We start from the raw sequence: 12,448 nt of genomic DNA on the forward strand, positions 1-12,448 counted from the left end.
AGTGTACTAAACTGTGAGATACCCGCTACGTATTTTTAATAAAAACAAAACAATAGGGTATTATTCATAAAACGTACAATTAAAATATTAAGATATACCAAAGGCTATATTTTGTATATTAACATAGTACTACATTTAAAATATACCATAGAGTACAAAATATACCACATTGTAAGTCCATAAATGTTTTTGTTCATATAAAAGAATTTCTTAAATAACTTTTACAATTTGTCTCTGTTCGCGACCAAATTAGGAATCATAAACGACACAGTTGTTATTCTATGTACCGAAAGTCGCGACTCTAGCTTAAAAACTACGCTTACCCATTCGATTTTTGACAAGCCTGTTCTACGTGTAAACATGAGTGGTGTCGAAAAAAAACTATATCTATGTCTCACAGGGACAGATAGACTGACGTCTAGACTGTTTACGCTGATGAAGAATATACATATTTTATATAGTCGCAAATGCCTTTTTATGCATGTTACATACATTTCCTGCAGGCACAAATATAGCACCCTTTTTCCCTACGGGTGACGGGTATAAAAAGTCGAGCACAGTGTCGTCTTAATTGTTTTTTGTTTTTAAATACGAATAACTTGCAAAATATTCATTAAGATTACTCTAAAAAAGATGGATCAATATCCGATCACAGATAAATCACTCACTTGTGTCTGATTCAACTGTGATCAACATTACAAATAGTATTCATGTTTAATTAGATGGCAAGATACGGGGGATAGGAATGCATTTTGCTGATACTATGGACTGTGGTATTGAATACAAATTGCATTGGCAAGGACAGTGGTGTAGTGGCAACAGGAGTGGCATGTGGCTCGGCCAATTGGGGGCACTAAGTCCGCAAATGGCGTAACTTGAGATAATTAATTGAGCGCAAAACTAAACACGAAAGCAGTAAAAGCAATTATCTACAATAACAATGGCATCCTGGCACATGCATGGAAGCTGATTACGCGCACACAAACATACAAACACACACAGACACAATCAGAGAAACACACACAAACATAGTAGAAAACGCCCAAAAGTAATAGTGAAGGGATAACAAAGAAGAGGGAATCAGTTGGCATTTAGTAGTCGAATATAAATCGATTGTCTATTAACGGAGCATTAAAAATCGTGATTGCCTTTTGTTTCATTCCAGATAAATGTGCCTGACCCACAACACAAATAAGAGAAGTTCGCACCAAAAACCAATACGAAGACAACAACAGTAACAACAGCAGCAACATCGAAACCAACGGATAAAATCAAACCCGAAACTTACTGCATACAACTGACAGATGTTGGCGTTGTTGTTTTAACTGCTGAGTGGCTCAGGGAAAACACAACTCAAGTGAATCGAGGAAAGTACAAGAGAACGGGCCAAGGGACTGGACCAGAGACTAGAAGCATGGCAAATAGCCAAAGGTTGTTTATGACGAAACAAGAGGAAAGCTCATAAAAATACATGAAGAGCTAAGCAAAACAAACAAGCAAATGCATCATCTACTCAAACTTAAATAACTCGATAGATAGTTAAATCAAACGATTGAATATGCAAAAATCCAGTGTGAAAACATTTCGCGATCAAATTGGCAATAAAAACCAAAACCGTCCCACATAAATCGTCGATTATTGCAACACAGAAGAACTCCATATATTTTATTTGCCCCGAAAAGTTGTTATCTAAAGAAGCAACGGATAGTAAAATTGCAAACGCTTGCAGAAATCGAGATTAAAAACAAACCAAATATATCGCACCTCGCATTTATAGCGTTGCGTTGCGTATACGTCACATGTGCCCCAGTGACATCACGTAAAGGCGTCGTTCACTTTCAGCAAAGAAAACAAAGAAGGGAGAAAAACACAATATTAGGGTGGTGTTAAATGCGTTTACATATCTGCGACGCGGCAGCTGCCGCTCCCCCTGGTGGTGCATCGAGATACCAGTGAAAGTGCTGAGTCTCGCATTATTTCTGCGTAGGTGAACATTTATCGCTCTGAGGAAGCGCAGCATGCGCTTGTGGAAAAATCGATCAAAAATGCGAATAGACAGAACAGCGAAGGTGCACACCGCACCGCACTACCGGCCACAATTGGCACAGTTACTTATCGGCGGCATTCTCTACATGACAATTGGTAAGTACTTTTATTAAATTTAGCGAAAAGGTGGAAAATAGGTCAACCGCAGATTGTAAGAGACCCGCCGCATTAAGTCCAAATTATTATAGTACAATACATATTTAAAATGATTTCATAAATAAATTTAGTGGACTGGACTGCATTGGGTATTTAATGTTCTACCTTTCGTACAATTATACCATGCTTAAAACAAAGTACTTTGGTAATTTTAGTCAAACTCATACAAAAATAAAAATATTATACAAGGCAACCAAAATAAATAAAACAGCATCCAGTTTTAGTTGTTATCAAAAATTCTACATTAAAACAAAAAGAAGGACATGGTTTGATTTACTCGTCTGGTGATGCTTATTCAGAATATGTACATTTGCAATAATAACTCATTCTTATTTTTAGCTTGGTGGAATATATCGAACTATAGTTATTTTGTCATTGCCTAATTAGACTATAACTTAAAGATTTTACACAAAATGTCAAATTAAATTATTAGTAAAAGATTGTAGCTTATAGCTATTAGCTAAATCTTAACTGTAGTGATTAACTGCAAACCAAGTGCAACAAGATGTTCGCATATCTTTCGCAAGAGTCATGACTTTTACAATTTACCTCACGAAAGTTTTTTCAAATTTAGTTTCAGTCTATGCTTTTGGGTTAACTTTAACTAAGGGATACAAAAAGCCAATGAACTGGCTGTGAATTCAAATAAACTAGGAGTCCAATTGCCAAGTGAAATGCATGTGTAATTCAATGTACATTAAAAAATGAATGAGAATCTGTCTGACGCTCATGAGTTTGTTGATATTACCGTTGACATCGACTGATGTCCTGAAAATATTCAACCAGTTGGATATGTGATATTCTGAATCTAGCAATTTGAGACTGGTAAATATTCATCACAAACTTTAATGATGACAAAAATTGATCAAATGCAATCCAAATATTTTAGCTACATGTAATATATTTTGAAATTCTGCCATGAAATTCATTGTTGCATACATAACATATGTACATCCATATTGCAAATGACTGAATATACTAAGTGTATGGACCTGACAGCTGAACAAGGCACATAATTAAATATACGTTGGTTCAGTTGCCACAGTCGATTTACATATTATATATGTATGTAGATATACAAATCAAGTATACTCCCCTTGTGCATCAGCCTCTCAACTGGTTTTCAATGCAATCACGCACACTTATGCGAATGTGTACTCAAACACACTTATAGATACTTAATGTCAAAGCAGTTAACTCGCCTAGTCGACGGTCGAGAGTGAAGAGATTGAAAGACTCGTGTGCTTTGTGTGGCTTTTCACTATTGTAATTTCGTGATTACAGATTATTTTGCTAATTTCATACAAGGCCAAATTGCAATGCATAGAAAAGCTATAATAATCTATAATAATACACCTTGTATTGTAAACTTATATGAATACCATATATCAAAACAGGGCTAAAAATAAAGAAGAGAAAAGTATAATAAAAGGGAAAAACTAAATGAAATAAATACAATAATGTTTGCTTGATTTCGCCCCATTGCTGTTATATGTTATAAGAAGCTATTAGCGTATTTCTTGCTGTCGACATCGACTTGAAGCGCTTCCACACAAATGGAAAGGAAGTGAAAAAGCAAAACATGGAAACATAATTCATGAGCTTGGAAAAAAATGTTGAATTGTAAATGATTAGTCAGAGGCAGATAGCCACGAGGCAAAAGCAAACTTTAAACCCTAAAGAGCACACGAATATATTGTAAAACAAGTAAAAGCTAAATATGCTGCTGAAAATTTTGAATAAAAGCAATATAGTATTATTCTCAAAACATACCAATTATACTACAAAAATACTAAAAATATAGTATTATTATTAAAATATACCAAATATACTAAAAAACTAAAAATACCAAAATATGACCCCTAGTAAGTAGGCGTGTTTGCCCATACAAAAGTATTTCTTTAATAACTTCGACAATTTTTATCTGATCGCAACCAAATTTTCAGGAATCATAAATACTATACTTATTATTGTATATACCAAAATTCGCAATTCTAGTTTTATAATTACGCTTGTTATTCGATTTTTTTGATTTACGGGGGCGGAAGTGGGCGTGGCAAAAATTTGAAACAAACTTGTACTGCGTGCAAACATAACAAATGCTGTCGAAAAAAATTATAGCTCTATCTCTTATAGTCTCTGAGATCTAGGTGTTCATACGGACGGACGGACAGACGGACAGACACACAGACACACAGACACACAGACGGACAGACGGACATGGCCAGATCGTCTCGGCTGTTGACGCTGATCAAGAATATATATACTTTATAGGGTCGGAGATGCCCCCTTCTACCTGTTACATACATTTCCTGCCGGCACAAAGTTATAATACCCTTCTACCCTATGGGTAGCGGGTATAAAAATATCTGCTGAAAAGAGAGCAGAAAAAACATAAATATGTTAAGCCCAGTGATTGGGGGTTAAAAAAATTCCGTGTTGGAGCTTAAGCTTTAACTATTGTAGCTGTTGCTGCTGCTGCTGCTGCTGTGTTGTACCAAAAAGAAAGTGTAACAGTTGACCCAGCTAGCAAGACTTTCACGTACTTATAGAATATTATATTGATTTTCTCCTACTGCATGGGGCAGTAAGTTTTGCCGTTGCTCTTACGAGTACATTGTACTTCAACTACCGTCGACTGCCTCCCACCCAGCCAGCTTCAGTGACTTTTACGCCTGCTTCAGTTACTGGTCTGGCGTAAGATTGATTTATTTGCCATTTCGTTGGGAGCTTCGTTTTATTTTTAAACATTATTCATAACTTTTTCATGCGCTGCGGCTTTGTTGTAATTTATTTCGAAGGAGCGTAAAATAAATTGGCCGAAATTTGTTAGCATTTAAAAATGATTTGCATTCGGCTAAAACTTTGGTCTTTTTTTCGCTTCGATTCACTTTCTTTCTATTTGCTTTCTCCTACTCTATATTTCTTTGCTCGTTTGATTGGCTCGGCATTAAACGGCTCTATTGGTAGTCGAAGAAAAAGAAAGTCCAAGACTATGTCACTTAAGTACTCTAAAAGTGCTCCAAATGTCTTGTGTATGTTGTACCTTATGTACGTTACGCATACGCAATATTGTCCGGCCAAGGATGCGGATAGCTGCTCGGCTGCTGCACGCATATAAATTATGTCAATAAAAATAAAATCAACAACGCTCTCTTTCTTTTTTGTGTCTGCGTTTTGCTTATAATTTTTGACTTTTTTGTGTTGAAAAACTTTTCACTTTCCTTTTTAGGTTGGGACATTATTTTTCTGCTTTCATTTCCGTCTGTTTGGTTTTATTGCAGTTTTTAGATGTCATGTTGCTGCTGCCCCGCACTCCGACTCCGTTTTTTCTTCTTGGTCATCCACTTACTGTTAGTGCGCTCGCATTTTTTCGCGAAATAAATATAAAAAAAAATCCGTTTCCAGTTCCGTCAGCCATTTTCACGAATTTTTCTTGTGTAAGAGAGAAAGAATTTTGTGACCGTTGCCTTCTATAACTTTGGCTTTTCGAAGGTTTATCCATTGCATTCGCGAATTTTCCCACGACGCCAAATGAATACTGAACAAAAACGTGGAAAATAACAAAATAAAACAAAACAATGAAATGAAAAATTATAGCTGACACCCTGTGCCCATCTTTCTGACTGCAAATGTGTTTTTGCCATCAATTTTTATTGCGAGCAGAGTGTATCAATAAATTTAACATTAAGTGCAGATTTAAAACCAAAACTGAATCATCGTTTATATCTCTTTTCAAGCATAACTCCTCTCACATGCTTGGTGGCTATCTGGAGCTTATGAAGCCATTTAATCAGTTTATGAGATTTAAGTTTGCACACAATTTGGTTCCACTTTTTCTATATTGTTGCTTAATTATCTAAAATATAACGATAAAGTTATTGAACTCTTAATTCTTCAGTTAAAAGTCTTATGATATAAATCGCAGTGTCCTTTGATAGTTCAATGAGTGGCTTCCAAAAATCAAAGCCCGCTATATATATTATATGAACAGCATAAACAACATCAAAATGCTATATATCAATATTAATGAAGTTTCAACACACATAGTACAGTACAGCAGAGAACAGCACACCGGTGAATGTAAAAAAGAGTGTTGACAGCTGCTTTTATTCACCTGTCAGACACAAAAGCCGCTAAACTGTTGATAAGCTGAAGACAGGGTTGGCATCATCAGAGTGCTGGGGCTGGTCCACACAACCATCCGACACAACAGCAGCCAGCTATGCATTCTACTATCTCAGTTAACCAGGAGGGTTTGTCCATGCCATCAATTCCAGAGAGCCAAGCTGGAGACAAGCCTTTTGACAGTAAAGCCAATAAAAATCCTTCACAATCATTTATCAATAAGTTTCAGGACAGTGCGGCGATAGAACGCCCTCAAACAATGGCCATCCCTCTCTTGACGGCGCCGTTCAAGGCGAGAAGTATGAGAATGTATAAAAAGAATGGAAATATCAAAGCAGTATGTATAAGTATGTATATCTGTAAACATATATGGGATGTCCTTCCTTATTTGGGGCGCCTTAGGCTGGTTCATGTCCAGAGTGGTCAGTCCTGTTTTCTGTCAGCCTCTATAAATGTCATAAAGTTCGACCGATTACAAATGACAGTGAATATTATTATTCAGTGAAAAAAATACAACATGTGAATCAGATGTGGAAAACAGCAAATTGTGGTAGCTTAATTCAGGAAAGTTGCTTTAACAGCTTTACATAAACTTATTGATTACTCATTAAACAAGTCATTTAAAGAATTTTAGTAAAACGCAGAGATATGAAACAATTCAATGTACATTAACTTCTCTAAGTTAGCTACAAAATTTTCAACATTTAATCAATACTTTAAGATGCAGACCAAATGTAAATATTTGTTGAAATTAGTTGAATGGTTTTAGGGCTCCACTCGTATTATCTTATAATTACAATGCAATAATATTTTGTTGGCTTTACGCTTAAACTGGCATCCGAAAATCGCATCTTCTTTGTCACAAGGCCGACAAAGAATTCAAGCGTGAATAAAAAAAAAACTACTCAAAGCAGTTGAGCAATTTTTGAGTCTTAGCCAAAAATAATAGAACGAAGGAGAAAAATTGAAAATAAAAAGTAGAATCTGCGGCAGACATGGATAAAAATATTTAATTAATTTTTATCTTTGCTGTCTGTCTGTCTGGACTCTTGGCTTGTGACGGGCCTTTTACCATAAAGTACTCGTAGAGCGAAAATGTAATTCAATTTCGGCGGGCAACAATGGCAGCGGCAGCGGCAGAGATGAGGAATGAGAGATGAGTGTCGAGGGGTGAGTGGCAATGGTTGGAGGTGGCGAAGCCATTGCAGCTGACAGTTCAATTCGGAACAAGTTTTTCTGAGAGTTATTTGCTGTCGCCTTACTTTTGTTTACAACGATCCTGAAGCGGTGAGCGTCCATTGCTTTGCAAGGCAAATGAGTGCCAAGTGGCGCACTCTCACAGCCAGAGCCATAGCCAGAGCGAGAGAGAAAGCGAGACCGAGAGAGAGAACGACAAGCAGAGTCAGATCCAAACTCTCAAACAATATCTGATAAGCTGCATCATGTATTTGCATACTTCCGGCAATTTGTTTTTGTGCGAACCAAACGAATCGAGACAAATGCAATAAGCGTTGAACAACAAAAAAAAAGGAGAGCGCAAAAAAGAAAAGAAACAAGGAAAAAATGACACAAGGCATAAAGATAAAACCGAACGAGTGGGTGAACTGCCGCATGCTGCATGCCGCATCCTGCTGCATGTCTCTGCATTACCAAGCAGCACACATAACAGAGCACGAGCTCCGCTTGCATTGTGCATTCAAATTACGTTGCCGCATTGTTCCCTTTCCTTCCGCAGCAGCTCCACAATCTACAATCCTCAGTCCCCCAATCCCCGATCCCCGATCCTTTCATGCATCCCAAACTCCGGCCATGAGTAACGCGTTGTTTATTTACGTTGTTTGCCATTTGTTGTGCGTTTTCTCTGCTCTTTTTTCCCCATTCGCCAACTTTCGTTATGCTGTTTCTTCGACCCTGCATAGTTTTCAAAAATATTGTTAGCCATAAATTTGGCGACACGAGAGCCAGCTGAATACCCAGCGGCAGCCATCGAAAGCTGCATTGCATACTCCCAAATGCTGGCATTTGTTTTGAAATAGTAACTTGCCATTTAACATCAACTTGGTCTCAGTTACATGACGTTTCCCACCGGTTTTTCAGCTTTGCACTTAAAACGATATTTACAAATTAGTCAAGAAATTCATTTAATTCATTTAAAAAAAAATGAAACACAAACGGGAAAATCATTTGAAAAATTATGGTTAGTCATGAAATTGTTGGTTACTTTAAATTAATTTTGATGTATTTTTTTTCAATGCATAATTAATATATATTTTTTTAATTTAATGATTTTTTACTAGTCTCCGCCATTTGAATTGTCAAGTATTAATTAATACATAGCAAATTTAATTATAATTGGATACATTAGTATTTCTGGGTTGTTCTTGGCATTAAATAAAAGCTATGGTAAATATTTGATAGTACAAAATACCAATTGGCTTTTCTAGAATCCACAACATTCAATGACAACGCAAACGAATAGATAAAAGTTATTACAAATTGAAACTGGAAACAGTCGAATAGAAATACGTTCAAACTGATGCCTCTAATAAAAAAAGACATTTCCATTACTGCGATTAAATCGTCGGGCAGTCAGATAGATAAGAACAGCGCTGAGACCAAGGGAGGACAGGAATAAAAGTGAATATAAAGAGAATACGGCATTGGGGGATTTGCATTGTAAGCCTTTCACATCAACGCCGTTGACTGGACTGCAAGGATAAAACTGAATACGCTTTTGCTATTATTTCAATTGTTATTGTTTATATGCATTGGTTCCGACAGCTACAGTGTGCTTTTGTCCATTAAAGTAAAAAAAATAATAATAAAAAAATGTGTAGACCAAAAAATAAGCGAAGGACAGACAAGAGGGCAAAATCAAAATATATCCCATAAAACATTTTGGTTTTGATGTACATTTTTATGGCGCATAATATTAGCCTGACATAATTATCAATCTTTACGGCCAGCTCGAATGGCCTCATAAAATGAGAAATAGAAAGACACGAAAACATAGGGCGAAAAACGTTGCGTATGCGCAATGCCAAAAAAACGTTTTTCGGCGTAAAGGAAGAAAGGATTATTACACGTGCACACACTGATCAAATTAGCAATTCTAAGCCATTTGGTGGGCAATATTAGCAGCAGATATATTCATGCCGATTGCCATATGGAGCACAGGGCGTATGAGTGTTGAATACTCGTACATATTCAAACACACACACACACACATTCACGTACACCGATGCAAGCTGTAATGTTGCAGCAGTGAATGCTGCTGTCAGAGTGTTTTGTGGTTTGGCCCTGCCTTCTAGAGACTGCTGTCAATGGCAATGTACAAAGAGCTGTGGTGGGCGCGGGTGTCGGACAATTCCTATTGCCACTCCCACGCAACATGCACGTTGTGCCTGTGCCTTCGCCGCTCTGCGCTCGCTGATGCTGTGGTGCAGACCTCAGGACGCGTGTCGAAGCATCTCAGTTGGAAAATGGGTGACAATTCATGACAGAGCAATGCGCGCAATTTGCATATATGGTCGGATGGTTGGGCAACTCAACTCGTTGGCTCCGCTGGTCGTTTGGGTTCCCAGGTTGCTCTTTTTGTGCCAGGCCGCAAAATTCTCTCTAGAATTCGTTACCCGCTTCGGTTTTGACTTGGCTCAAATACCCAAACACACATACACAGCCTCACTTACCCGTTTGAGTGTCACCCACTTAAGGACATTATGCAAAAATTCATTTTCAGTGCATTTTAGCATCAAAATAAAAACAAAATTCGTTCGAATTTTAAATGCAAATGGCACCCAATGGATGCTGGGGACTGGCTGTTGTCTATGGTATATCATGGTTGTCTATATCTAAGCAAGAGGTCAAAGGCAAATACCATATGAGGAACATTGACAAAGTTAAGCACACAAAATGTGGTTCGAACTGCTGGACTTAAAACAAAATTGGATTTCTTTCAATAATCCTATGCAAGCTGGTAAAATCATTTAAATCGAGAGAACTAAAAATGAAGATGAAAATATTTTGTGAAAATGCAAGTTTAGTCTATATTCACATAAACTTCGAATCTTTCCTCTCTTTAAGAGAATATTGGCACACAAATTGCATTAAAACGTTTGAAGCTGATTGGCTTGAACGGATTCAAGGTATCTGAGGGAACTTCTTCAAACAATGAACGTTTCGGATTTTGGGACTTGCTAATGCAAATTTTATTTATATTTTTCACCTTCTTTTATTGGAAGATACTTTTTCGTGTCCGTTTACGATCAAATTAAAGTTATTGTTAAAATAATTTTGTCTTTGTACTTTATAAACAATTTTTGGAGCCTTGGTTAAGTAATGAAATAATGAATAATTGTCTGACAAATAAATAAAAATTTTAATTTTCTTTTGATGCGTTTACTACTTTTACTTATCAACTTCTTCAGAGAATTAGCATACGTTAATTATTTTATGTGTTTACAAAATATATTAACATATTTACTACTGAATCACTCAAAATACTTTAAAATATTATTATGGTTAAGGGCGGAGAGTGTATTTTGCATGAGTGGTGAAAGCCTGCAGGAATTGTGAGCACAAATTTTAGTGGGCTCACTGCACAGTGAAAATAATGGCACTCCAAAGAGTTGGCGGGGGAAAACAAATAAACACAAGCACGCGATGCGAAGGGGTTTAGTTTTATTCCTTTTATTTGCTGGCAAACAATGTGAAATACTTGCGGTCTGAACGTAAGACGAAACTCGCTGAAAAGTATGCTGTACGAACCGGATATGCTGGCCGTTTTTGACGCTGGCTTTGAAATCTATAGGTAAACATAAAGGCAACCCGCGGCGTATAATAGCAACCCAAGGCTGCGCGAGCAACCAAGCAGTGTTCCATTTTCTAAGAATTGACAAACAAAAAACGAAAAGCGAAAAAAAGAAACCCAAGAACTTCAGTAAAGTAACAACAAAAACAACTGCAAGGCAGCTGCTTCTGCTGCTCTTTCTGTGGCTGCAGTCGATTCATGAGTGCAGGAAATGCTTTATGAGTTGGTCGTCATTTCCCGTGCCCCATAAACAGCATGCAGGCAAATTGAAATTTCTCTTTGCCTCCCCATTGAGTCTTGGTAACAAAGCTGCCCAAATTCATAACCAAAATAGAAGCGAGTGCTGCTTTTTGCTGGCTCTCATCGTCAAGACGATGCGCAGCCAGAATGGCGTCGTCTTTGACTCAATGCGAGCACAGCAGCCAAAGGCTCTAACTGCTCATAATTTATGCTAACGGCAATTTAAACTTCGCCCGTTATTTATTAAAACCACGCAAAGTTTCCCCTTCACTTCTCTTCACTCTGGCAATATAGTACAATAAGGTCGCGTTTTCCACTGACAACTACCAAAGCAAAGTTCGCACAGTGGATTTTAGCTCATAAAAAAGAGTTGAGAAATTTGAAGATATCGTTAATCATTTATTATCTAGTTATCTAAATAGTTATTTTTTACTAACGAAATGCTTTATTATTGAATCATATGCTTCGAATTTATATATAAGTGTTACATTAAAGAAAAATTTAAATGTTGCCAGATACATAAATTACATACATTAAATATTGATGGAGAAATTTATAAATTTGTTAATAGTTTGTTAATAGTTATACAATAATATTAAAGTATAGTAAATATTATAGATAGTAAATATTCCTATCAATACACAAAGAAACAGGAAAGAAAAATTTGAAACACATTTGATCTGCCTGCAAAATAAAAAAGTGATGTCAAAAAAGAATTTCATGTTTATCTTATATATACTCTATATGAGATATAGGACTGTTAATAAGAATATATTTACTTTATAGGATTGGAGGTGAAGGGAAAATTATTTTAAAAATTACATTTGATTAGTTTTAAAGAATAAGCTTAAAGATATATTAAATTGTTGTTAAGCTCTTTTCGATCAATTGCAAGTACATTTTCTTTCTTTAATGAGACAAAATGGGGACAAATAGAGCAAAGGTACAAATTTATTTTAGTCGTATTTATTTATCCTTTTTCCACTGTTTGTTATTGGCACCCAGATGGAGTAGCATTTGGCTACTGTCTGTTGCCAAAAACTGACCCAAATTTACAGCCAGCCAGCG

General features: G+C 36.5%; 1 protein-coding gene and 1 long non-coding RNA gene across 3 annotated transcripts in view; one reads left to right on the forward strand and one right to left on the reverse strand.

Moving 5' to 3' along the window:
* The window catches only part of LOC133837361 (hemicentin-2), a 70,861-nt gene that overhangs the window by 31,506 nt on the left and 26,907 nt on the right, over positions 1-12,448 (forward strand). The window contains exon 2 of the mRNA XM_062268095.1: positions 1,166-2,142. Within this exon, the coding sequence (XP_062124079.1) occupies positions 2,019-2,142 (124 nt within the window). The 5' untranslated portion in view covers positions 1,166-2,018. The remainder of the gene's footprint in view (positions 1-1,165; positions 2,143-12,448) is intronic.
* Positions 1-12,448, reverse strand: part of LOC133837362 (uncharacterized) — a 43,042-nt gene that overhangs the window by 24,864 nt on the left and 5,730 nt on the right. The window lies entirely within an intron of this gene.

The sequence above is a fragment of the Drosophila sulfurigaster genome, chromosome 2R (genome assembly GCF_023558435.1).
Source record: "Drosophila sulfurigaster albostrigata strain 15112-1811.04 chromosome 2R, ASM2355843v2, whole genome shotgun sequence".
Lineage (NCBI taxonomy): Eukaryota > Metazoa > Arthropoda > Insecta > Diptera > Drosophilidae > Drosophila > Drosophila sulfurigaster.